Source organism: Sparus aurata, chromosome 23 (genome assembly GCF_900880675.1).
Source record: "Sparus aurata chromosome 23, fSpaAur1.1, whole genome shotgun sequence".
Taxonomy (NCBI): Eukaryota; Metazoa; Chordata; class Actinopteri; order Spariformes; family Sparidae; genus Sparus; species Sparus aurata.
Window position 1 is genome coordinate 2,639,821 of NC_044209.1, and position 27,770 is coordinate 2,667,590.

Here is a 27,770-nt window from a genome sequence, read left to right on the forward strand (position 1 = left end):
CACACACACACACACACACACACACACACACACACACACACACACACACACACACACACACATGCACGCACACAAACAGATGATGAGTGCATTCATTAGAAGCGTCGTCATCCGTCCATTAGTAGCCTGTGAAGCCGCTGCGGTTCCTGTGTTTGTCTCCGCACCAAATGACTGATAGACACAGAGTCTGATGAGGGCTGCAGGATCTCTGTTTCCTCTCTCACAAGATGTAGAAACAGTTACAGTAGGGCTTGAAGTTATAGTAGCCCAGTGCATGTAGTAAAAGGTGCCATTTGTCGCTGAACGAGCAGGAGAAGGCTTTGACACGAAACAGCAAAGGTATAACAGAAGAACAACAGAGGCAGAGGAGCCTCCAGTTACCAGAGTCTACTAGTAACACTTACAATGGGCTACTTGTATCTAATAATTATTATAGCAGTTGCGATAGTATGATTTGCAATCAACGTACTTAAAGATAAGTAACTGCTGCTGCTGTTGCTATACACTTGCGGTTGCAGGCAGGATTTTGTATGCGAACGTCAAATTTCCTCAAGATTTGTCTTTATCTTAATTGTTTGTATGTTTGTTTTTCAGAAAGAAAAAATCTAATTCTAAAGGTACTGTATGTAATATCGGAATCAGCCTGAAACACTGCCATGTTTGTGAACTCCAAAAGGACATGGCCTCAGTGTCGTCACTGGCTGCTCCAGCCCTGGGTGCAGGACCACCTGAACTGTAATGGCAGTAGCTACGTGTGTAGCCAGCAGGCCTACAATTTCAATTCAGCATGTAGCTTGATTTGTAAAGCTCTGTGATTACAGCAATTGTCTTGGTAACACTTTCATCGGAAGCATTTAACACTTTACAGTGTTGAAAGTGTTAAACAGGCTCCCTTAAACAGACCATGATAAAGACCTCCAACAAGCATCGCTAACCTGTTAATAAACATGTAATGAATGCGTGATAACACAGTCCAACATGGTGAATGATTATGCAGCTGAATGTTTGCTAACAGTGTGTTGTGCAGTGTTAAAGGGGCGATGTGTAAGAATTCAGATTTAAAAACATTCAAAAACAAACTAAAACCTTCAGCAGAATCTGAAAAAATAAGAGCAGAGATGCTGCAGAGAAGAAAGCATGCTAACCCAGCTCCAGTGCAAGCGGTGTAAACACCAACACACAGCTGGTACCCAACCTCCCAGTCTGGACTGCTAGCTGCACAGCTAACTGAGCTAACTCGCCAGCAGCAGATGCAGTTAGTTGCAGTGCAGATGTGTTCTAACACATTTCTAAACAGTTTGAAATTCACGTGAAAGTCTGGTCAAGTTTCTCAGTCCACAAAACTACTTGTCCTTTAAGACTACATTGGTTTTGTATTATAATGATATAATATTATAATAATATATTATATTTAAATGATGGAGCTGCTATAGTTCCGTGAAAGCCGTGTCAACAACCCTTGCGATGGCGAACAAAGTCTCAGCACAGCCTGCACTGCACTGTTGGGTCCAGCCAATGAGGCCTCAGGATTTAAGCAGCTTTAGGCTCGGGCCCCAACAAAGCAATCCCATAAACCATCTGTGGACTCGGCGGCGGATGATTGTGATACTTCTCTGAGGTCTAGCAGGGTCGGAGCTTCATTAAATCCAGAAGCCCTGCGCTCTGCTGCAAGGCCTCCCTCCAGCCTCAGCCCGCGGTCCCACGGAGGGACAGAGAATGCAAGCTGCTTCACCCGCCCCGTGTGTGTGTGTGTGTGTGTGTGTGTGTGAGAGAGAGAGAGAGAGAGAGAGAGAGAGAGAGAGAGAGAGGGAGAGAGGGAGAGAGAGAGGTGGAGGGTTTGCTTTGACGCATGGCACAGTAAATCTCAGGCAGCGAGCCTTACACCACAACACACATTCACATCAGGTTAATTCAAGGATGACTTTCAGTTATGTAGGCAGAGAAACACCAGAGAGACATCTTGGTCACATGTGAAGGAGAGGGCAGAATCAGGAGCGGCACAACTGTTATTATGGGTAAAGCGAGAGGCAGTAATTCTCCAAACAAAAAGGATGTGCCCAGCAACGGACTGGTTGAAGTTAAGATGCAGGGAAAACAATGATTGTCTTTTATATGCATTCGTTTAAGTAAGACTGAGTAAAACCAACACTGGTGATTCATTAGCGTCATATGCATAGAAGTATGCCCAAGTGCTGCACCGACAGCAGCAAGGCGTCCCCTCTGTCTCCTCTGAAAGCAGGCTGGAGTTTGCTGTTTAGCACTGCGGTGGTGCCACTGCTAATACTGTCTGATGAACCACTCATCTGGATCAGGGCACCAACAGAAACCTGGATCAGCAGAGACTTCACCTCAGTCTGTTTCTCATAACATTCCTATAGTGAGCAACTCCTCGGTCTGGAGTCAGTTGTTGGAGGAGACCATGTTGCTGAAATTGCCACCCAAATATCAACACGCAACCCACTGCACCCCGACCCCCAACTCCCATCTCTCTTTCTCTGTAGTACATCCCAACTGTGAGCCAATGGAAAGATCCAGATTGGCTCATTGTGCAGTGATTTAGCTGTGCGGCTAAAGTAGGTGCAGGCCTCATCATTTCAGTGATATTTCCTGAAACTAAATGGGCTGCACAAGACAAACCACGTGCTGCTGCTGGCAAAATTCATATTTCAACCCGGGCGAACGTGGCCAATCCAATATGTCTTCACTTTATCCTCTCATATTAAAACAGAGTCTATAGATAATAAGCAGCTTCACTGACACACACTCGGGCTGGATGTTGGAGCGCAGCGGGCCCAGAGCAGCTCTCCACTGTCCCCCTGCACTGAATGAGCTGTTTTACACAGCACAGCTTCTATAATTCATCAAGCAGCAGAGAATATCATTCATATTCATAAATTCTCTCAAAGAGAGTTATGGGCCCGCTGATACAAACGGCTGTATGGATCAGATCACATCAGCCATTCTGGACTCATTAACAGTTAGACGGGAAGCCAAATGCTGCTGGCTGCTGCGCACATGTTACAGCTGCCTGTAACTGGGCACAGAAAATAATACTATTGTCAAATACAATGTCAGGGCAGTATGATTCTGCACATGTATGGAACACGGTAAAGCTACTCCTGACTGGGCAGAAATACCATTACAGCTATTACTACTGCTGCTGCTACTGATATCATCATTATTATTATTATTATTATTATTATTATTATTATTATTATTATTGGCAACACATATGTGGAAAAATACAACAATACATGTATACAGCACTTTCTATAATATAGTTATCATACACATGTCCATGTTTTCACTGCTCAAGAGACAAAACTGACAATACAACAAAACATGGAATATTAAGTTAACTCAAAGGTGCGCTAAATAAAGATACATATTTTTCTCCTTTTTTAACATCCTGTGAAACCTGTTTGAAAGTTAAGGAACCCTTTCGTATATACTGTCTTATTTTTTATTTTTTCAAATTGAATAAATGAAAAAATAAATAAATGAATAAATAAATAACTTTACAATGCGTGGACACGACATAATTAATGTGACTATAATTATTGATTATTTAATTGGCTACACTTGAAACATCACATTTAAATCAAGTATCACGACACCCAAATCTAAAAACAACAACAATAATAATAATGATAAGAAGAAGAAGAAGAAGAAGAAGAAGATGAAGAAGAAGAAGAAGAAGAATGATAACAACTACAACGTGCTTTTCTGCCCACAGGCGCTGCAAATTAAAAGATGAAAAGTAAACCAGAAAATACAAAATAAAAACTATGATTTCCCTCGTAAAGTTTAAACAGAAGATTTGCACTGAGGAGACAGTCTCACAGTATTTGTCTGCGGTCCGTGCAGTTGGCCCCTCTTGGCCCATTCCTTAGAAAACGGCACACACAGGCCGTCGCTCCGTGTCTTCCAAATGATTCACATCCATCTGCATTCTCACTAGCTGCGCTTTCGAAGCCACAAATCTCGGAGCAGTCTGATTTCTTGCAGTGAGTCGCCCGCTGGAGCTTCACGGGAAAGATGAGGCTCCCTCCATTTATTTCTACTGTAATTGTGAAACCATAAGTGGACTCCGCCGCTCAGAACAGGCCGCCAGGGTTTGTTTCATTTGTTTTATTTTACTTCACCTGAAAAAATACAAATACAAAAAGTAAAAGAGATAAATAAAAAAAATCACAATATTTCTCCCTTTGGGCCAATAAAGCTCCATCAGCTCCTCCTCCTCCTCCTCCTCCTCTTCGTCTTCTTTCTCACGTCAGTTGTAATGCACACTTCCTATTTTCAAACACGGAAACAAACAGCACGAGAGAAGCAGGATGTGCTGCACGCACCGGGGGTCTGGAGCTCACGGGTAAAAGAAAAAAAAAAGTAGGAGGGGGGTGATGAGGGATGCGGGAGCGGATACGTGCGGGTTGGAAGAAGCCGCCGCCGACTCTCGTAAAAAGAGCAAAGAGGAAGACGGAGAAGAAGAGGAGAGGAGAGAAAGAGGATTCAATGCGGAGCGGCGCAATAAAAGAATATGACGGCAATAAAAGTTTATAGCGTATAAATTTCTGAAGGTTAAGAACTAAACGGCTGTAAAGCAAACACGCCGAAAGAAAGAGAGGGGGGGTGGACGAGGAAAGACACACAGAGAGAGGAAATATTAGATGAAAAGTTTCAAATTCCCCTGTCTGCTCATTTATTTGGAGGTTAAAATGAGACTGATAGACCGAACAGCTGAGAAGGCTTCTCCTACATTCAGACCTTCTGGACCTGACAGAGGCAGAGGACTGAATATACAGCACAGCCATGTTCAGAGGCAGAAACACAGCACTGGAGGAATCCTCCGTGTTTGTTGTTGTGCTTCTTTTGTGTTGTATCTGCACGGAAGGGAGGATAAGTATCCTTCCTCCTCCTCCTCCTCCTCTTCTTTTCAGCTTTGGGAGTTTTATGGTTTTGCAGCCGTTTGGTTCTTCGGGTATACTGCTTGTGTGTGTGCGTGTGTGTGTCTGTGTATGTGTGTGTGTGTGTGTGTGTGTGTGTGTGTGTGTGTGTGTGTGTGTGTGTGTGTGTGTATTGTGTGTTGTCTCACGTCTGACCTCGCTTTGTCTCACTCAGTTGCATCCTTACAGCCGAAGTAGACACAAATACCCAACCTCCCCCCCAAAAAACACACACCCAGACAACAGACCCCAACAGTCAGGGTGTACTGTGGCCGACTCCCATGCATCTCTTCCGGCCTAGGGGGCACGGCGGGGCCGGGGAGAGGCAGAGAAATGTTTGCGTGATGTTGAACCTCCTGTGGAAACAGAGCAGTTTTTTGCCTCCAGATCGGCTTTCGGCAGGTTTTTAGTGGGCTAAAGCTGGATTACATCCTGTCGTTATTGATATTTTCCTATTTCTCTTTCACCGTGATGATGGCAGCCTGATAGGGTTCATGTTCCCACAGGGGGGACCTTAGGAATCCGGGCTGCAGTCTCTTCAGATAATGGGAACAACCGCTTTTACAGTCTGTTTACAGCCTGTAATTTAGCAACCTGCGCAAACACTAAAACGCACATACATGCGCGCGCGCACACACATACGCACACACACACACACACACACACACACACACACACACACACACACACACACACCAGGTCCCTCAAACATAAAAGCAAAGATCATCTGCGGGTAATAAAACGGGTGTGTCTGAACTGGACTTTAGTGACACCGCCGAGGAGATACACGCATCCTCATATGTGTGTGTGTGTGTGTGTGTGTGGTTTTATATATATATATATATATATATATATATATATATATATATATATATATATATATATATATATATATATAGACCACAGACAAGCATATTATATATGGTATAAAGAGGTTTTTTTGGTAGCAGTGTTGTCCCATTCATGTAGTGATCCTACAAAGGAAAGCGCAAACTGACTTTTGATCCTTGATGAGATAAAAAAGGCAGACGGAGGGTATCAGTACATTGTCCACCTTGTCTGTTACCTCAACGTTTGAGCATTCTGAAGATTAAAGTACTCTTCGTTTCAGTCCCGAGGATCCAACAATGGGAATAAAATATATACAAATGCTTATTAAAGGTATCAGGTTTATTGTTCCTTTGTATTTCCAGTCACACATTTCCATGCGACAGGTCTGTCCGTCTTCACTACTTTTTTCTCTGCGACAAATCCCGAATCAGCCATCACATCTGGCCTCCAATTACAGCACGCAGTTTGATTTTAGAGCGGCTTATGTAGCTTTATCTGCGTACTTAATACAACCATAAAGCCGCATTGCAAGCCGACTCCCCCCGTGTGGCCTCTCTGCAACCAGCCGCTTGATGGCGCTCTTGCTCCACCGATAAAACGCGCCTCGCTTGAGGCTTCGCCTGCCTTTATGGAAGCCACGCACATGCATGGGCTCCTTTACGGGGGTGAAACTTGCCATATTCTTCTTCTTAATGTGCTTTAAAGGGGGCATTTTCAAGAAGAAGTGAGGTGATTGGGCCACTTTTTGACTTTGCTTTAGAACATCCTGACATTTGAGGCAGTTTCAGGTCATTTCCACAGCCTACAGGGGATGAAGAGGAAGGGCTGAGGCCTTGGAAAAAAATAACCCATAGGCGCGCAGGATACGTATAGGCTGCCAGGATTTGTTTATTTTTTTTTTTAGTACAAAAATCTCACCACGGCCTCTCACAACTTCACCGCTTTCAGTTTAACATGCAGGCATGTACGGGTGCAGGGAATGTTTCCTTGCTGGGTACCTGACACATTTTTCCTTTGGTAAAATGTGGATAATATCTACAATGTGTGGATAAAAGGATACACGGACATATGCACTGCTGCTGCGGATCATGTAATTACTGCTGTGCTAACGTGTTTGAGTTAGTGTAGACGAGAGGCAGTGGACGACACGCATAAAAACGAGAGGAGTGAAATCCAGTTTTAGATGCTCTTCCTGCTCCAAACACTGCGGTGAGTGTAGACGTAATTGTGTGCGACGCCTCCAACGTTCAACGAGGCCACTTGTTGTTTTGTGTGTTTTCTGCAGCATTCACGGTCATTTCCTGGTCTGTCTTAAACGGCGGAGATGTGTGAACACACGGTTTAGGCATGTGGAAACGGAACATGTGTTTATTTTTCATCTTTTTTTTTGCGCATCACATCTCACATCAACATGCAGTCAACAGACCTTATAAGCAAACGCTTTATTGGAGGTGTAAAACACGGAGCGCTGAAGTTTCAATGAGATCATATTCTCGGTAATAAATTGGGAAAATACTGCGGCAATTACTCCTCAGAAAGACGGGCGTACAATCAGCTGATTTACCACAATTCAGTCTGTAATTCAGCCGGGTGCTGGCAACATTTAGGCCTCTTGTGTCAGAGTCATCTAAATAAATTAAATTCGGGTAATGACATATTTATTTGGGTGATGTGTGCGCGCAGTCAGACATAACACTTCCAAAACAAAATAATATAACCAGAATCAAATGAAGCTATGTGGGTCTATACAGGCTGATGTACCTGCAGAAACATCCATCCCCAACTGTTCATATCTGATTGATCGTGAACTTTCAATCAAATTAGAAATAACTCCACAGCTGAGTCTTTTCCGGCTAATCACTGCACTTAAGGCCATCTTACCTTTTACGAGCCCCGGCTGTTCTACAGGGCCGAGCTCAACCTTTCCACAACTTATCCCTCGTTAGAAAAACCCTCCTTCCCCCCTACCTTACGCTCAGACAGGAAGGACCGCGGCCGTATGGAAAACACGACAAAAATGACAATTAAATACCGGGCAAGGATGAGGCGTTTACGGCCTCCGGTCGCGCAAAGGGCGCCTCGTAAACCCCCCTTTTTGTTTCTCTGCTGCAAGGACGTAAACAAGCAAACACTGCCCCTCCGCTTTATGGCGCTTTATAGTTTGTTAAAGCGTTTACAGCCACTTTCTCTGAGTCTATTACCCTCCCCAGTCCTCCTCACATGTTTATGGAGATCATATTTATAAAAGTATACGATGATCAGAAAGCATGCGTGCAGGGGCCCGGAGCTCGTCTGTTTCCTGATCAGCAGCAGAGGCCACTGGAATGGGATGGACGACAAGAAAGGCTCCGACAACTGGTTTTAAAACCTCAATTACATTTATAGGCCAGTACTTGTTAAAACCAATACCAATTAGGAAGCACTACCCCTCCGCGCTCTCTCTCCCCAGTCTGTGGCAGCCTCTCTCACCCAGGCTCCCTGACGTTTTCGGGCCTCATTCACTTCGCTCCCATGCAGCCGCGCGCTCCCCTTTAAGTGTGTGTGTGTGTGTGTGTGTGTGTGTGTGTGTGTGTGGGTGTGTGGGTGGGGGGGAATGGGGATGGGGATGCACCCCCACCCATCCGACACCACCACCACCACAACCTCCACCCAACCTCAATCTCAGCTTCAGAGTAAAAAAAAAATAAATGAAAAAAAAAATCCATCTCTTCCTCTTTTGGTTGGTTGGTTGAAAGAGTAGTTGGTGTGTGTGTGTGTGTGTGTGTGTGTGTGTGTGTACGTGTGTGTACGTGTACTTATGTGATCAGATGCAAAGCGGCAGAATTCTCATTACCCCCCTCCTCCCCTCCTGTCTCGCTTGATGCTGCAGCTATACTCTTTCACCTCCTCTTCCTTTTCTTCTCCTCTTTTTTCATTCTCTCACTCCTTTTGCATTACCACAGACGCGCGGAGCTCCTGGAGCCGACGCTGGGAGACTATCATCTATAGGCTTACAGGCGCGTGCGGGTACAGGCGCAGAAAAAGAAAAAAGTGTAATTGAGCCTGTGTGCGTGTATGTGTGGCCGTGTGTCTGTGTGTGCGGGCGCGGGTGCTCGTGCGTGTGTTTCTATATGCGTGGAAAAGCCAATGGGATGAAGAGCTGATAATAGATGCAAATTATCCCTGAAACCGACACACACACACACACACACACACACACACCGGGGCCAGGAGGAGAGAGATAGGGAGGGAGAGAGTGCGCGTGCGAGAGAGAGCCAGAGAGAGAGAGAGAGAGAGAGAGAGAGGGAGGGAGAAAAAATATGAAACAACTCATTTGCAGAGGAGTAAATCACGGAAAACCCGTTTGAGAGCGCGACAGGGCTCCCGCTTACAGCGCTAACACCGGAATTGTGATGCGCACGAGCCCTTCTTCCTCTTCTTCTCCCTCTTTTTCTCCTTCCTCCTCTTTTTCTTCTTCTTCGCTGGAGATTGTATGGAATCGTTGTGATTGTTGTTATTGTTGTTGTGGTGGTTGTGGCTCTCACCGCTCTGGCTGGCTGCCGTTAACGTTACTCACACCGTTCGTCTGCTGTGGCCGTGAGGGGAAACACCACAACAACGGTCACCGACACCGGCGGCAGACCTGCCTCGCTCTCTCTCTCCCTCCCCTCCGTGTCTCTGTGTGTCGGTGTTTCTCTCTCTCAGCCCGCACGACAGAAGCAGAAAAAAAGAAAGCTTCCTCCAGTCCCACTGTGACTCTGCCGAGCCGAACACAAACTGAAACAACAGTAAACAACATCACAAAAGATGAGTTCATATTTCGTCAACTCGCTCTTCTCCAAATATAAAAGCGGGGACTCGTTACGTCCGAACTACTACGAGTGCGGTTTCGCGCAGGACCTGGCCGGCAGCCGGCCCACCGTGGTGTACGGCCCGGGCTCCGGCGCCACCTTTCAACACGCTCCGCAGATCCAGGACTTCTACCACCACAGCGCCTCCACGCTGCCCAGCAACCCTTACCAGCAGAGCCCCTGCGCGGTCACATGCCACGGCGAGCCGGGCAACTTCTACGGATACGACGCCCTGCAGCGGCAGACGCTTTTCGGGGCCCAGGACGCGGATCTGGTCCAGTACAGCGATTGTAAGCTGGGAGGCGCGCCGGGGCTCAGCGGCGAGGACGCGGAGGGAACCGAGCAGAGCCCCTCACCGACGCAGCTCTTCCCCTGGATGAGGCCGCAAGGTGAGGAAATGGAAGGACTGGCTGCCGTTTTCTTGTTTATCTTTTGCATTCTTCAAAGTATGTCGGGCTTGATCTTCCCTCCTAGAAGGTGAGTGTCCAAGTTAGAGTAAAGCAGCTGCTCCTCCAGGAGGAGAACACAGCAAATGTAGACACACGGGGAGGAGGAAACGGCGCAAGAAAGTTGGAAAAGTGGTTTTAAAAGCAACGCTTTGAGCAGAGCAATCAGGGTTTCCTGCGTTCAAAGCGGGAGACAAAAGCACGTTTATGGTTTTATTGGCGGCACGAAAACTTGTGAATGACTTTAGGGTTTAATTACCCCGGCCATATATCGGGAAAAGGGACGGAGAGAGCCGGGAGAGGAGCTCAGACAGAAAGGAAAGCAGTCAGAATAAAAGCAAGAGATGCTGGAGGGGGTCAGAGGAGAGAGAAGTGAACCTCAGAGACCTCTTCATAAGAAGCCCCTCTAAAAACTGAGAGTGCCCCTCTCCCAGTAGATGGGAAGGAGTTGCTGGAGGTAGTTGTTTCCAGTCACACAGACTCGTTTTAGACATGCAGCTTTGACCCGGGTTAAACTTTTACTTCTTCTTTTTTTTTTTTTTTTTTTTCTTTTTTGCGTTTACTGCCTTGACTGTGGTCTCCGGGATTATTTGGCTACACGGTGGCCAGTTCCCCACAGGGTTAACGCGGGGTGGGGGGAGCATGTGTGTGTGTGTGTGTGTGTGTGTGTGTGTGTGTGTGTGTGTGTGTAAAGACGGTAAAAGGAAGTACTTTTCCTCGGACATAGCGCCTACACTGCGTGTGTGATCTCTGGACGCGCAGGCCTGTCTGTTCCTCTGACTTAAACACCAAAATCATCCCACAAGGAACATCTGTGTGGTTCAATGTAAGGTGTGCGTGCGTGCGTTTGTGGGTGCGCGTGGGTGTTATTTCGTGGTCTTTGTGTGTTTGTGGCACACATAGACTGAATATGGATTACTGCCCGATTGGTTCAACACGGTCAGATTATAAATCTTTAAAGAGAGTGATTTTAAAAATTATTTGCATTATACGGAAGCCGAGTTTGTAATTGATGGCTCGAACCACAGCGAGGCTGATTACGTGAGGAGGTGTTTTTTTCATCAGAGAGACATAGACTTAGAGTTAGAGAGAGCGAGAGAGAGCGTGAATGGATTGACATGTATAGTAGCCTATTTTGTTTGAGCCCATATTTCTTCTGCTGTGCTCGTAGGTGTGTGCGTGTGTGTGTGGTGTGTGTGTGTGTGTGTGTGTGTGTGTGTGTGTGTGTGTGTGTGAGAGAGAGGAGAGGAGAGAGAGAGAGAGAGAGAGAGAGAGAGTTTATTGCTTATGTTCTCGGTTGTATTTTTTAAAGTGGGGCTTCAGACGGGTGATAGCCTGTACAGGACTTTTGTGGCTTCATGATTATGATCATAAAATTGAAAAATGATAAACAACAACAGGCTCGGTCTGTATTCACCTCGAGCTGCTTTCTCTTCATCTCTATAACACTAACATTACGACCACCTGCTACAGATAACAGCGATAATTGTGAACAGTTTACCTTTACGCACGTTTTCATAAAACCATGGACACTTCTGCCGCCGTGTTTCCTCTCCAGCGCCTCCCAGCAGCGTGTGTGTGTGTGTGTGTGTGTGTGTGTGTGTGTGTGTGTGTTATTCCTTGTGCATGCGGCCTGTAAATTGTCATAATTTACATCTTTAAAGCTTCTGTTATATTTTCATAGCACTTGTCTGCCCTCATTCCCCTGTGTGCGCACCGGCTTGTCAACCCATTCCCAGCTTTAACTACGAGCGGCCGCACTCAGGCGCGGGGCTGAGAATCACTCCTGAAGAGCGTTTAGTCTTTCTTTACCAACGATGGCCGTGATTAGCTGCGTGATATATATTTTTTCTAACAGTATACATGCTCTTAACGGGGTGCCTGCTCGGGTGCAGGCAGCTCTGATCAAACGGGGGCCGAAAAGTCGAGTCAAAACAGGAAACCAGGGAAGTCCGAGAATATTTTGTACGCACGCAGTTTCAGCCCCTACACGGTTTGATGGGATAGTATCGATGCTCTGTGTTAGGATATATAAGTTAAAATTGCAGACAGAGACGGACGGTCTTTTGTGTGTGGAATGGCAGGATGAAGCGCGGCGGCGGGGGAGGTAATCCTTCTCGTTTATACTTCAGAAACTCTCATCTAACGAGGGGCGCATTTCATAATTTGTCTTATAAAGAGGGATATGGCCTCTTCCACGCCTCCACACCTTTTATGTTATAACCACAGCGCCCAAGGAGGCTCCTTCTTCTTGAAAATGTCTTGAAATACTCCTCAGCCTCGGAGCTAGAGGTTTGATATTAGAGTTTGATTCCAAACTCGTGACTATGAGCCGTTTCACCACTTTAACCACTGAGGTTGGGAACCTTGATAAATGATTCTCTCCATACGACTCTCCAATGAAAAATAGGTTAAAATGTGATTAGGTCGAGGAAGAAATGTATGTCTGTAATGTTATTAGTGTCTTTTGCCTCAGCTCTCACTGTCATCTGCTTGCAAGTGGAAACCTCGTTTCTCCCTCTTCCAAAATGTCAACTGCCGACCGCCGTGCATTTGTTTAGTGCTTATTTAATTGGCTTCGTAAAGGTTTCATATGTAATAGGTCATCAAAATGTTTCATAATCCCAAGCCTTGTGTCATTTTCTCAGACTCTTTAAGAGCACGCAATCCTTCATCTGACGCTAAAACAGGAAAATGTCAAATAAACATTACACATTCTCAGGATTTATTCTTCAAATCAAGCTGTTTGATCCATATCAGCTGTGTGCGGATGTGTGCTGTGTCCACGCACACTTCGCGCAGTGCACTGACTCAGCCGGGGTTGGGGGTTAAATTCCCCATGCATGTTGCTCCGTCTTAAACTTGTCGGATCAAAGCACCCGTGCTGTCATTTTATCCAGGGAAGTGTTTCTCATTTCCCTTAATTCACGGCTGGTGACAGCGGTGAATGCGGAGCCCACTCCCCGTCAGCCCCTATAGCACGGACTCACGGCGCCAGCCCTGTGACAGATAACACACACACGACATTTACATCACTTACAAGTTCATGAATTTCCATAAAGACTCCCTTGTGTCCTTCTTCTTCTTTTGGCTGTTTGGCCATAAAAAGCAGCTCTGTGCCCGCAGACAGAAACTGGACAGTGTATGAGAATCCATGAGAACATGAGAGTCACAGCACTTTCTTAAAAGTGGAGAGCATCGTGCTGGTCTTTGCTTTGTGGTGGATATATAATGAATGTTGTAGATCGTTTTCAGGCGTAACCCGCAGGCCTTATATACTGTGGTCGCAGTAGATGCAGACTATTTAGGACTCATATGTGATTAGTAATGCGCTGCAGTCATGCAGTCCTCTTAATGTAATCCAGAAACGTTGCTGTCCTGGCAGGAGGGTGTGTGTGTGTGTGTGTGTGTGTGTGTGTGTGTGTGTGTGTGTGTGTGTGTGTGTGTGTGTGTGCGTGCTCAAACGCTTTATCTTGAAATAGGTAGAATAAGATTAGTTGGTAACCCTTTACAATAACCATCATTAATAAATGGTAAATGTACAGTTCATATAGCATTAGTTAATAGTTATTTCACTGTTAACAAACAATTAATGCTTTATAAACAATGTATTACACAATTCGTTATTGTAACGTTGCAACAGATGATTATGATACTCTAAAAGGGTCAGTGAATGGTTTGTGAAGTATTTCATCATTTGGTAAAAGTCAAATAACTGTCAACTAATACAAACTATTTTCTGTGAGTTTGTCAGTGGTGATTATCATAATGTGGTGCATTCTTCCGCTGCTCTGTGCTTCCAGAGTTATGAACACTAATGCTCAAGTTGCCAGTCATGTCAAATCTGAATTTCCCTTCAGATCAGCAGTTTGTGCTTCAAAACTTTATCATCACTGGCATGTTTTGTCCGTGGCGCAGAGCTCCTTTTACGGCACAATAGTTAAAAAGGAAGACAAACAGCGTTACGGAAATACAATCACCTACACTTACACAGTTGGTGTAAACGGTCGAAAGTTTGCTGCCAGGATTCCTCTCTTAAATGTGTCAGTTTTATTCTTTATTCAGTCTTTCTATAAATAATGACTTGTTTTAAGGTATATAACTTTTAAGCAATGCCACCAAGTTGAAAGATGTGGCTTTTTATCTATAATTATAGCATCACCCAGTCCGTTGGTACAAGCTTATGAAATATGCACAATAAAATATTTTGCAAGGGGCATCATCTGTTGGTCCTCTCTTGGAACATAATAGTCAGGTGGATAATACCGTCTCACAGGTTATTAATTTGAAAAAACGGCCCCATGCTTGTCCAGCCTGTGTGCAGAAATATCTGACCTTTATTAAATATTTATGAATTTTATATTGCGTCTCTACCAGGTTCTCCAGCCTGCGCTGCTTTCAAAACTGCGACAACAGAAACAAAGAAAGAGCAGAGTAAATGATTACCTGTTGGTGTGGAAATAACGTTTCTATCTTCACTTGTCATCGTTTGTACCATTTTTAATTAAAAGTCTTTGTTCGTCATTAGAGGCTGCTCTTTAATCTCTGTTCTCATCTCTGCTGTGCGGGATCCAGCTTCCTTTTAAAGTGTTTACGATGTATTTATAGCATCAAATATTCATGCGCACTTCTGTAAGTGCTCGGTGGATTAGTCTGTGTTATATAAGAAGCTCTCTTTCTGTTCTTTTCTTTTTGCTAATGACTTCAGTTGGCTGGTGTTGTGTTGTGATCGAGTTTGAAGACTTCAGTGTGTGTGTGTGTGTGTGTGTGTGTGTGTGTGTGTGAGAGAGAGAGAGAAGAGAGAGAGAGAGAGAGAGAGAGAGAGAGAGAGAGAGCATCCCCTTGATGGGACCCCTGGACATGAAAGTCACAGGAGGATCACATGATTTGACGAAGACAGCTCTTTTTAACACAAGGCACGTCAACAATTTTACAAAAGGAAAACTTTCAATGCATGTACACTTTGTATACGTATGCAGATCTGCACGGGCTCTGGGGATCAGCGTGTTCTGGCTGGTACCACTTCTGTAATCACCTGTCATAACATATGAAAATTGTGATTGTAAGACACAGTTTTTCTGTGTATTACTTTTAACTGCAGCCATGCTGTCAGTTCACGTATCATCTCCTCCCCCCATGCTGATGAGACGTCAGGTGAAAACATCTCTGGAGCTTCACAGTAACACAGGGTTACAGCATTCTCCTACACAACTGAAGTAGCTGGGTACAAAAACAATGAAAAAGACAAGATTTGACGTTCCTAACATCCTTCTGTAAGATGAAATCTTCACTGTTGTTGCTGAGCTAAAAGTGTTAGTGTGCGGAATGAGCTCAATGGCGCGAGGGTGTGAGCTACATAACATCCTTTCCAATCAGTTTGGAATCTCTGGGCTTTCTGAGACTTGCATAGCAACACCCTGATTGCATTATATAATTTTCCATTTTTGGGCGAATTTATCCTTTAAAGTGTGAGGTCAATAGGATAACGATATGCAAATATTTTGCCTCTAATAATGTCCCTCCTGTCCCGTGTCTCCCCTCTCTTCACCCCCACATCCCCCCAGTAGCTGCGGGCAGGAGGCGGGGCCGGCAGACCTACAGCCGCTACCAGACCCTAGAGCTGGAGAAGGAGTTCCTGTTCAACCCCTACCTGACCCGGAAACGCCGCATCGAGGTGTCGCACGCGCTTGCCCTGACTGAGCGGCAGGTGAAGATCTGGTTCCAGAACCGGAGGATGAAGTGGAAGAAGGAGAACAACAAGGACAAGTTCCCCAGCAGCAAGAGCGAGCAGGAGGCGGTGGAGAGGGAGAGGAGGGAGAAGGAGCTGCGGGATGGCGGTGGAAGCGGAGGCGGAGCGGGAGCAGGAGGTGGAGAGGGTGGCGGAGGAGCAAGCGGAGGAAGCTCGGTGGCGGCCACGGCGGGGTCACAGGCCCCCGTTAATGATGATTGCTACGACAAAACCCACAAGCAAATGTAGGGAGGAAAGTGTTGAAATTGGGAGGGGGGGGGGGGGGGGGGGGGTGTTAAAGAGGGAGAGGGGAAGAGCGGTGGTGGACGAGGAAGCTGTAAATGTTGGACAGGATAGGGTGAGGGTGGGTGAGGGTGGGTGGGGGGCTGTTTTCGTCTTAATCGAGGCCGTTGGACTGCCCCGCTGTCTCCACGATTCAATCGATGGAGAGGAACTTGTGTCTCCAAAATGGCGACTGGCGAGCTGGACGGACTGGAGGGGCCTCGCAGCCTCTGTCTGCTGACAGTACAAACCACGGGAAGAAAAAGAAAAAAAAGAGGAAAAAAGACGCAAAGAAACAAGAAAGTGAACTTTGAAAAAAAAAATACATTGATGAGGGCGGGGATGGATCAATCCAAGTCAAACAAACATAGTCTACTCTAGTGTTTAAAAGATACAAGAAAAAAAAAAGAAAGAAAAACGATAGCTTCCTTTCTTTGTGGAACAATTATTGTGGAAACATTTCTATATTGTTAGAAGTTTATCATTAACAATTTTATCTTTGGCAGCTGTATAGTTTTTAAGTTAAAAAATGATGATGGTGCACTTTTTACTGTACTTCTCACTTCTATGTTGTTGTTGTTGTTGTTATGGCAATGATTGATTATGATGATGATGAAGATGATGGTGACGGTGATGATGATGACGTAGCAATTAATGAAATTTCCAACAACATGAAACTGCCTATTTATGCCGTTTTAGTAGGTCGGGTCTCTTTTTTACACACTCTAATTGTCGTTTCTCGTTTTAGTTCGTTTTTTGATCGATGGTGTTTTGTTTTATGTTGTCTTCCTTTTCTCTTTTTTGGGGTAAAAAGCATGCGCACATTGCAGATTAAAAAAAGAGAACATTCATAAAAATAAAAACGAGGAAAAAATGAATTGAAAATGTTGCGTTCTGCATTTGATATGAAGCTGTGTACCGGGTCAGTGACGGCTTTTAGGGGCTAATTTCATTGTACTGTTGAACTCATTTTCACTCAATTATCAGTTAAGAAGCAGTTAGCCTACATATCAGCCTGTCACTTCTCGGTGATATTTGATGATCAAGAGGGGGAAAGAAACGACGATGAGTTCCTCCCCTTCCTTCATCCACACTTTCTCTCCATCCTTTCCTTCCCCCCTTTTTCTCCTTCACCTCTACCACTCCCTTCCACCGCCTCTCTCTCTCTCGTCTCTGTGCATCCTGTCAGCACCCAGACTGATAAAACCGTTCAGTTCACGAGGCCAAACATTTAAGCCTGGACTCGGAAATCTCCACTTAAAACAACTGTCGCCACCCCATCTCTAGCACACACACACACACACACACACACACAATTCACATCCTACCCAAACATCATGTTATTTATGGCCTGGTCCTCTACCTCCACTTACATTATTCCAGGCCTCTATATTCACCATTACACTGCCTTCCATCATCATCACGATGAGGACGGATTGTTTCCATATGGGGAGATCAAACACACTCGGCATTCATATTTACACATGCATGTATACACGACTTCTTCATACACTTGGTTCTCAGATGTGTGTGTGTGGAAGCTGCAGTCATATCAAAGCACCACATATCTGGCAAATAACAAGTTTCCAGGAGGCGTTTAATGGAAGAGCTTCGGGCTGGAAACGCTGCGATAGGAAGTGTGTGCAGTTTGGGTGTGAGGGTCATTCAGACACACGGCCAGGCTGCAGGCTTCACAAACTACCAGATCTGTCTCCACCATGCAAAAAAACGAAACAAAAAACAGACAGGCAGCAGATAAAAAGTACGCCTCTCACTGACTGAAGAGCCCTTTTGACGGTTTTCAAAATAAGAGTATTGCAGTAAGGCGTGATCTGCACTTTTACAACGCTGCTGCAGAGCTTTCTATCTTCTTGTTGCTGTATTTACGTTTTGACAAACGAGCTTGGAAAGAGAAGCATTCGTCTAGGCTTCATCTTTGACTGACCAGCTTTAGTCAAAGAGCTAATGCAACCTTCTCGTTTTTCCAATAGCTTTTTTGTCGGAATTTCCACCGTGTGATCAGAGTGTACGGAGTCAAAACCTTCATCTAAAAGACAAGGCGACACGCTGAGGCTAACTGTTCACTTGCTTGTGCTTTAGTGTTGCAAATTCTCACAAACTGTGTCAAATAACCGAGGGCTCATCGACACTAATGAACTTGGAGGTTGGTAATCCAACGTTGTATTTGCATCCACTGAGTCGACAAATTAAACCTACTGTTTTGAACTGCATATGGATCACTGTTTGTTAACTCCTTGATGTACACATATGAGTCTGTTCTATGTTAGAGACAAAACGATGGTCTTATTGTTTAATCCAATCTGCTCAGTGGGGCGTGGAAAAAAAGCTTTAAACCGTTGAGAGGGCATGTGACGCAAGCACGGTGAAGTCGACGCGCATTTGTTCCAATTGTATCACTTCACAACGGAGACATGACACTTGCTCTTTTGGAAATGTATATGACTTCATGGCGTCATGAGGACGAGAGGTTTTACGCATGACACATCCCAACGTTGCTCACTTTATATGTTTGGTGTCTACAAAAAAAAGCCACACATATTTAGGGCTCATACAATTTGTCCCGTCCTTCCTTCAAGTTCTTCCAATTAGAAAAACAAATCAGCGGGTTTTTACGCACGGATAATTCCTCTTTGGCCTGTTAAACATTACATTCACCTCGGAGGTTTTATCTCGACAGACTAGCTGACAAAAGGTCAACGTCACGGGTACATAAGTAAAGAAAGAGTCTAGCACCTGCACGCCAGGTGAGATTCCTCTGCCAGAGCAAGGACCTGAACTAATCAGACCTGAACTCAAAAACGTTGGTGATACGTCTCGAATGGGATGGAGAACGGAGACACTTCCGCCCTCAGCAGTTAAGATAAAATGTGTGGCGTCTGGTTCTTGTTATTTTCTTTTTAATAGACTCAGTAGTGCGTCTTCTCCCTTGAACACAGCTGTGATCCTTCACTGTGAGTGTTATGCATGAAGATTTTTTTTTTTTTTAAGTGACACGTGTGACTGCTTCCATAAATGTCCCTCACTTCTTGATTACACGTCTTCATCTTCCATGCAGCCTGCAGTGAGCGGTAAGCAGTAGCGGTACCATGCAGGCAAACAACTGCGTGTTTTGTTCTGCTGTGTGGGACCTTCTCCTCTGCATGTGTGGTCTCTGGTATGGGATAAGTTCAGACGTAGTCTAAGAGAAGCAGGGGAAATCCATCTCCTCTTTTAGCCCTTTTGGTATTATCTGGTACTTTACGCACATGTCGAGCGTCATTCCATTTCAAGTCCAATCAATATCACCTAATGGTGTTTTTTCGCTCTTTGCGAACGACTTAACCCGCTTCTGTCCAGTCGAGCAGGACAGTAAAGATTTAAGTCTGAGCGGGATGTTGTCAGCAGCCTCAGCCGTTTTGTTTTCGTGCGCTCGGTGATTAGTGGACAAGTTCCGAGCTGCCGCGCATTGACTGGAATGTATAGATTATATTGAATGTTGCATGGTGTGTGTGTGTGTGTCACTCCTTGCGGTTCTGCAGCTAATTTCTTCCATTATAATTTTGCATCCGGAGGGAAACCCCGGCGGCCATTGGGCAGCCTGACATCACATGGACCCTGGGTCATGTGGTCCGCGAAGCAAGGGGAGGGAGGGGAGGAGAACAGTGGGGTGGGGTGATTTTTGGTGTAAATCTAGACAGTAATACTGCGTCAATAATTCACGGTGCCTCATAAAAAGTCGACATTAAAGCGCCCCGGGCCTACAAATCACCGGCGCCAAATTATGAGTTCGCTCGACTTCGCCAATGCGCTGTTTTCTAAATATCAACATGCCGCGGCGAGTTGCTCCGCTCTGCTCTTTACAGACTCTACAACCTCTCCCTGCCCGTCCTTTCCTTCTGTTGCTCCCGTCGCGTCTTCTTCATGCGCCCTCGTTTCCAGCGGATATCACCTCCATGTCTCCGGTGGAAGAGGGAGCCGGGGGCTTCCATTACCTCCCTCCTCGTCTTTTTCATCTCCTTCCTCCTCCTCATTTCCCTCCACCTCTTCTTCATCAACGTTTAGTTTGTCTCCATCGGGATTGAACCGGAACAGCGGCAGTATTTCGCCTGGCACGCATCCCTTCAACCCCGCGGAAGTGCTCTCAGGAGGGGCGTGCAGCGCGTTGGGAGCTGGGTCGATGTGCTCCTCTCTGGAGCGGTTCACTGGTCGGCCTCAGCTAAACTCGCTGAGCGCCAGGCTCCCTGAGCCGGCCTGCAGGAGGCAGACTAACCCGGAGCAGCTGCAACTCCAGACACACGAGGAGGGGCTACGGATCTACCCCTGGATGAGAAGCTCAGGTGAGGAGTTATAAAATATGATGAGGTTATTAACGAGGCATACAGGTGAGAGGGAGGTTTGACAGCAGTTGGGAAGTAGCGGATGAGGACAGGGATCTTGCGTGTGTGTGTGTGTGTGTGTATGTGTGTGTGTGTGTGTGTGTGGTAATTACGTTAAACGCTCTTTAAACTGTTGGCCTGGTTGCGCAGCGGCCAATGCCGGTAGCTGAACTATGCCTGTCTTTCTTTTTCTATGTCACTTTTTACAACCCCCCCCCCCCCCCCCCCCCCCCCCCCCCCCCCCCCGTCTCCCGCTCTCATTCTATCTCTCTGTGTCTCTCTCTATCTCCGTCTTTCTCTTTGTAGATCTTTTATGGCACTGCGAGCTCAATAAAACAATAATTTAAGACTTGGTGAATATTCATTAGGTGGTATTGTGTTTAAGAAGGGGACAGTTGAGCGCAGGGACGTTGGAGTATATCCCAAACTGTTTGAAGAAAACCTCCAGAGAAAGTCTTCTTCCGTAACCTCTTATTCAGTTTTTGGCTCAGCTCAGCTCAGCCTCTCCTACCTGACAGTATAGTGTTTCTCTCAGTGCTAGCTGGCTCACTGAAAGCCCATTGTGCTATTGTACTGTCACCACAATCCGCTAATACTATAAACACTATAAATTAGCAGATGGGTTTTGATCTCTGAATGCCTGCCCTTTCCCCCGATTGTAAAAGCGGTATTGTGTGATAGAACCGGGCTTGATGCTGAATGGATGCGGGGCTTTGGAGCCTCGAAGCACAACAAACAGACACAACACAAAGACACATGTTTGCGTTAAAAGGTTGAATGGTTGCACGTATAAAAAATGGGGAAATATGGCAAGAGAGTTCGTGCGTAAAACTCGCGTAAAGGTGAGAGGGGACGGTGCTCTCAAAATGAGTAACGAGGAATCCGACAGGAGTGAAGAGATATTGTCCACCAGTGCTCTACTGAGACGAGACCGTGAACGCGCAAGTATGTTAGTTTGTTTGCGTAAATCTCAGCGCTTAATGTGGGAAACCGGTCAGAAATGATTAGGCAACTTCTTTCAAATTAAGGAGAACCCACCCAAACACCCACGTACAGAAGGGCAAACTCTGTGTTTTGAAGTAATCAGGTCCCTCCTCATTAGCAGCAACTGTACCTACAGCACTTTGTGCGTGATAAAGGGAGGGCAAAATAAGAATAGCATAATAACTATTTGCTTCAGGCATTAAGACTGTATTCTATTCTGACAGCCAGAGCAGAGAGGTAACATGTACCAAACAGTTAGTTCAGGAAAATAGAACATGTGTAAATAAAACAGAGGTAGAGCATGACGTACGTAATGTAAACATCTTTCTTGTGTGTGTGTGTGTGTGTGTGTTTATGAGAGAGAGAGAGGGAGAGAGGAGGCACGGGTTGTGTTGAGGTCGTAGCAGCCAGCCTGTGTAATGAATTCGTAGATTTTAATTTAGATCCGATTCCAGTCCAAGGCACGGGAGATGATTGGAAGGATATGTCCCGGATGTTCCCGTTAACAACCGGTAAACAAGACAAACACGTGAGGGCTTATTAAAGGAGGCGCTCGGGCTCTCACAGGGACACGATTTTGCACATATATGAAGTCACTAACTCACTACTTGTTTTATAAATGTGCTTTCATATAACATACTGCCCTGTGTGTGTGTGTGTGTGTGTGTGTGTGTGTGTGTGTGTGTGTGAGAGAGAGAGAGAGAGAGAGAGAGAGAGAGAGAGAGCACAATAGAGTCCCTTCTTGTTGTTGATTGCCTTAAAATTCCATCTCGCGCTTGAGCGCAAATAAATCACGGCCGACAGCGCGAGAGCAGAAAAATATTACCAATGGAAATGAATTCTTTCTCTCTCACAGACTTACACACACACACACACACACACATACACACATACACACATACACACACACACACACACACACACACACACAGTACCACCTCGCTCTCGCTGTGCGGCAGCGAGAAGTGACACACAGATAAACACACGCACACATACTTAGACATACTTAATCACACACACTTCCCTGCCGCTGACACTCAGTCACCCACACATACTGAATGCTGTCCTCAATGAACTGTAGCGCGCGCAGACGACGCGCACGCAAGTGGAGACATAGCCAAGCAGAAACATGATTGCGCGGACGGAAATGTAACTCAAGCTTTTAAAGCAGAGTCAATGAGCGTTATTGTTTTTTCATGTTTTTTATTTGTACATAGTTTCCAAAATGTGATCACGCCGGCCATTTTTTTTTAATTCTGCGACCAAATATAGTAGAATGTTAAACGCATGGTATGTTGAAGTTTGTATTTGTAGTATCAATAATAATAGTAAACAGAATAAACAAATTAATGTCAAGTTCATGTGACGTCATTCAGTGAAAGTGCCAACAAATCGGAGTCACTGGTAAAGGCTAACCTGGTTATAAACATTAATAAGACTTCCAGGTAAAACTTTATGATCACCATCACTAATATAGGTACATAAACAGTTAATTAAACTTTAGTCAATAGTTGTTTGACTGTCAACAACCAATGAAATTATGTATAAACCATTTGCTGAGCAAAATTATATAGCATTATAAATATCTGTTCTAACTAAACAGTTCTTTAATAAATCATTTATAAAGTATTGTTTGTTAACAGTCAAATACTATCAACTAACTATTATTACTTGTTATTATTATCGCCATTATCATCATCATTATCATTATTATCATTATTATTAGTAGTATCACTATTTACCATTGATTAATGAGGTTAATTATTAAGTGTAATAGACTTTCCTCTGATGTGTATTAGATATACATGGAGGGATTCGTGAAACAAAGTAAGAATAACAAGTCTCCAAGACTCTCTGCCTGTTATCAGATCATAAGATTTGATCAACTCTCTGTGTGTGTGTGGTGTGTGTGTGTGTGTGTGTGTGTGTGTGTGTGTGTGTGTGTGCCTGTGATGGCAGACAGAGTAACAGCAAACAGTAAGCAAACCCACAGCCATTTCAAATTGAAAGCTTTTTCATCATCCCCTCTCTGACATTGCTTGAAGCTTATTCCTGTAGCACAGCGATGACACACAAAGTCATCCAGAAACACAGACAGAAATACACTGAACAACACACTACACATTCATTATCAAAAGTTACGAACATTTAGAATCTTTGGCGCCAAAGGAACCATAGGCAGCCACCTTCCCCTCTATATTTTCATTGTTTATCTTATCAGTTACAGTGATAAAAAATATATTTTCTTTACATTTCAGTTCTTGACGAGTGGGTCTAAATGTTGTCTCAAGTCCTTGCCACGCTGCTGGGAAAACAAGAAATACCTTTTTAATACAAAGTGTAAAGATTTGACTTGTATAATGCAAGTTCCCCACAGTTTGCTAAAACTTCATATCTCCAATGGAATGCAGAGCACATGAGCACTTGTCCTGTATGTGTAGTAGTCCTATAGTGAGTGTAATACAGCTCTTACTTGCAGTTTACAATCACAGCTAGGACACTGTCTGTATAGAAAGCGTGTAGTCTTTGTAGCAGGCTTTAAAATCAATATCAAATCAAAGTAAATCCATTTTTGTCCTTCAGCTCATTTACAGCTGGAAAACAGACGGTCAGGGGACTGACGATTTATGTCAGTATGATAAAAAGATCAGAGTTTTATACCCCAGTCTGCCTCTAATCAGTGTTCAGCTGCAGTGGGCTGTAATTATTACAGAAGTCACAACATTTAGATTGAAGAATTGTTCTTCAGATGATACACAACTGAGAGAGAGAGAGAGAGAGAGAGAGAGAGAGAGAGAGAGAGAGAGAGAGAGAGAGAGAGAGAGAGATTATGGGCATGATGTAACACTGTATATTTTGCCAAATATCTAAACCAAAAGCAAGCATTTAAACATGTAAAAGTTAAATATGACTTACCATCCAGAAACAACACCACAACACATGGACATTCCATAGCAAATAACCATTTTAAAAGACAAAACAAATAACCTGTCCAACAATATAACAGCAGTAGTATAAGGTTTTAACCTTGTCTCTCCTCTCATCTCCTCATGATCCAGTCCTGCGAGAACAGAAAATCTTGCCTCACACATTCATGAGCTTTCACTAAACACCAGCTAATGCTGTTAAAGTCCACACAAACAGTCACAATGCCCGGGCTGATTCTTTACAGGCTGGTCATTGCATTTTATTGCCGCTCAGATGACCTGCAGTCTGGTTAGAGATTTCACCATGGAAGAGCAGAATTGCAGCACAAGCCCGAAACCTTACAGGTATAGTTCAACTGTTACAGAGAGTTCCTGATTATTAAAAAAAGAATCCTGAACTAAAATTATCAGTAATATTTTATACTAACCTTCATTAATAAATGGTAAATATGTTATTTCACTGTTAGCTAACAATGAAATGCTCTTTAAACTGTTCATCAAGCAACTGTAAAACTTAATACACATCAGTTGGCCATCCGAATAATGTTATTAGATGAACCACACAGTATTAATTAACCATTTACGGTAGTAAAGTATCAGTTGTAACTTTACAATGAACAATTGCTCAGTTTCATTGTTTGTAAACAGTCAAATAGCTATTAACCAAGGTTTAACTATAAGTTCACCATTTATTAATAGTGATTATAAAAAATGTATTTTAAAAATCACCAGAAGAAAGTTTAGGTGTCAGTGTGGCCGGCAGTCGACCTCTGAGCTGTGAAAATGTGACCCAGTTTCTCTTTTAACCTTCAGGCACTGAGTGACCTCATATAGACAGAAGGTCAACATGGTTTCTGTGCTCTTACTCAGCACAGTGCACATTTCACACAAGCTGACATGTTTTTGGCTAACATGATGGAAACTGCTTCAGCACGCATTTCCACAGCTCATCAGCAACCACAGTCAGTCACATATCACACTCTTTTCCACCACTTTAATTATGTAGTGTACATCTCCTTTAAGGCTAAACACAGTGAGGTAAATATTGAACTGAGGCCCAGACAGACAGCAGCTGAACCCACAGTTTAACCACATCATTTAGGATGTGCTTTATGGTGTTTACTCAGCCACAAGTCAAATGTGTTTGCCAGGAAGTGGAGGTGACAACAAGTGGCTACAAGGTCTGGACTGCAGCACCAACACACAAAGGTGGGATTTAGAGTATTTATACTTATTTTAGAACTCAATGCAAAATAAATGAAGAAAATAACTGAGACAGTAGAGATGCTTAATTCAACATTTGTTCAATGAAAACAAGGGTTAGGGTCTGAATTATAGGTCATGTTCAAACTAAAATAAATGTTTTTTTCTATTTGAACATTCAAGAAATATGAAAGGAAATAAATATTACTCTTATCTATGATGCCATTTTCACCTTCAACATTAGATTTATAAAATAAATAAGATCTCACATAATTCAGTCATTTGTGGCAGCCAACTTGATGTGCAAGAGCACTTCCATATTTCACAGTAACCTCTCCGCTCACTGTTGACATGCTGAAACAGTGCACGTTCTTCTTTTCAGAAGACACATGAGGAGGTCAACAAACAAACAAGGAAAAATTAGGAATGCCAAGACTAATAAGACTAATTTCAATCGAAATTAGTCTTATCAAAATTAAAATTAAAATGACTTTATAGCATTGAATAGTTCAGTCCCTTTTCTCCAACCAGTTGCAGACTTCTGGGAGAAGCACACAGAACACTTAGTTGTACAGTCTCATGGTTTGGTTCCACGAAGTCCAACTTATATCATCTCAGAATTTTGACTTTAGCATTTTACTCAGCATAAGTATTGTGCTTCTTTTTTCTCCTATTCTTTTTTCTCAACCCTCAACCCTTTACGAAACCTAAGTCTGAAAAATTATGACTTTAAACCCAAAGGTTAGTAAAAAGTGCAAGTAAAACTGTTGACATATTATCTCATAGACCAACTCTGACTCCAAAACACAAAATTCTACTTCATAATTTTGACAAAGAATATTATTATTATTTCATTAGTTAACAACTTTATGTTATATTATGTTTTACACATTCATTTAATAATAAAAAAAATCTATCTCTGTCTTTTGGACTTCCATAATATTTGATGCTAGAGATGGAAAATACATTTCACCTTAAACCCTGAGCCACAACTAAGATGTTGAAGACAGAAAAAAATTGTCACGACTTTCATGATCCGTCCTCAACTGATGACTCATAGTAACTTACATATAGCAACACCAGGAAATATGTGTGTTTGTGTGTGCAGGTGGCGACAGAAGGCGCGGGCGGCAGACCTACACCCGCTACCAGACTCTCGAGCTGGAGAAGGAGTTCCACTTCAACCGGTACCTCACGCGGCGGCGACGGATCGAGATCGCGCATGCGCTCTGCCTCACGGAGCGGCAGATCAAGATCTGGTTCCAGAACCGGAGGATGAAGTGGAAGAAGGACAACAAGCTGACCGGCAGCGGCTCCCCAACTAGACCGACTGCTGAAGAAGAGGAGGAGGAGGAGGAGGAGGAGTGACACTGATGACAGGACTGGACACTTCAAGACAACAAGCAGTGTTTTAGCTTTGACTTAAAGCCCGTTTTCAAAAGCGACCTTTGCCCTTCAGTCACGTTTCATCCTCCAGCAACAGCTGCCAGTATGAACACAACACATTCACAGCGACAAGCATTTAATTTTATCATCGAGCATTCTGTGCTGTCATCAGTTTACCGTTTGTTTTACCGTAGTCTAATTTGTTTTTTTATTATCACAATTATAATATGTTATGTTTATTCGCACTAAATTGTCCCGTTTTTTATATATTATTATCATTATTGTTATTATTATTATCATTATTATTATTATTATTATTATTATATAATATAATATTATATAATATAATATAATATAATGTAATGTAATGTAATGTAATGTAATGTAATATAATATAATGTAATGTAATGTAATATAATATAATTTAATATAATACAATACAAGCTATGCTAAAGACAAGGTAGTATAGTGTCCAAATAAAATAAGTTGGTTAAACCAACCTGCACCATGCAGATACAATTAGAAAATAGATATTTTTTAGCTCCTCTTCTCCTGCAGCCCAGTCCACAGTCGAATAAAATGTCAGCAGTTAAAATTTCGAGAAACCACAGATGCATTCACATTTGTGTCATTGACCACACACCATATAGGCATGTGTACAATACATGTCAGTTCATAGTATGTGTATGACCTGATTTCAGAGGGGTCAGTGCCGCCAAACCAGTGACCACGGTTCATGTCTGTGTCTCAACATTTGTAAGTGAAACCAGTTGATATCAGTATAAATGCTTTTTGGCCTACACCTTACCAGAACAAAAGCACAACGAGAGATGG

At 43.8% G+C, this 27,770-nt stretch overlaps 2 protein-coding genes across 4 annotated transcripts; both read left to right on the forward strand.

Moving 5' to 3' along the window:
* Window positions 1-8,995: 8,995 nt before the first annotated feature.
* hoxb8a (homeobox B8a) lies at window positions 8,996-16,945 on the forward strand. 3 transcript variants are annotated; one of them, XM_030406679.1, is made up of 4 exons: window positions 9,002-9,993; window positions 15,618-15,887; window positions 16,086-16,100; window positions 16,321-16,945. In XM_030406679.1, the coding sequence occupies exons 1-4, from the start codon at window positions 9,561-9,563 to the stop codon at window positions 16,365-16,367; spliced, it is 765 nt and encodes a 254-aa protein (XP_030262539.1). In that variant the 5' UTR covers window positions 9,002-9,560; the 3' UTR covers window positions 16,368-16,945. The 3 variants fall into 3 exon arrangements, with proteins under 3 accessions (XP_030262537.1, XP_030262538.1, XP_030262539.1); XM_030406677.1 differs by lacking the exons at window positions 16,086-16,100; window positions 16,321-16,945 and having other exon boundaries at window positions 8,996-9,993; window positions 15,615-16,035; XM_030406678.1 differs by lacking the exons at window positions 16,086-16,100; window positions 16,321-16,945 and having other exon boundaries at window positions 9,001-9,993; window positions 15,618-16,035.
* Window positions 16,946-19,774: 2,829 nt separating this feature from the next.
* LOC115574965 (homeobox protein Hox-B7-B-like) lies at window positions 19,775-27,190 on the forward strand. Its single transcript, XM_030406680.1, has 2 exons — window positions 19,775-20,397; window positions 26,659-27,190. Exons 1-2 carry the CDS (start codon window positions 19,842-19,844, stop codon window positions 26,916-26,918), a joined length of 816 nt encoding a protein of 271 aa, XP_030262540.1. The 5' UTR covers window positions 19,775-19,841; the 3' UTR covers window positions 26,919-27,190.
* Window positions 27,191-27,770: the final 580 nt, after the last annotated feature.

What these genes read in the sequence shown, in the direction of transcription:
- hoxb8a (XM_030406677.1), top strand. Translation starts at nt 9,561, where the DNA reads ATGAGTTCATATTTCGTCAACTCGCTCTTCTCCAAATATAAAAGCGGG. An exon ending in CCCCTGGATGAGGCCGCAAG is followed by an intron (nt 9,994 to 15,614) that starts GTGAGGAAATGG and finishes ACATCCCCCCAG; the next exon opens with TAGCTGCGGGCAGGAGGCGG.
- LOC115574965 (XM_030406680.1), top strand. Translation starts at nt 19,842, where the DNA reads ATGAGTTCGCTCGACTTCGCCAATGCGCTGTTTTCTAAATATCAACAT. An exon ending in CCCCTGGATGAGAAGCTCAG is followed by an intron (nt 20,398 to 26,658) that starts GTGAGGAGTTAT and finishes TTGTGTGTGCAG; the next exon opens with GTGGCGACAGAAGGCGCGGG.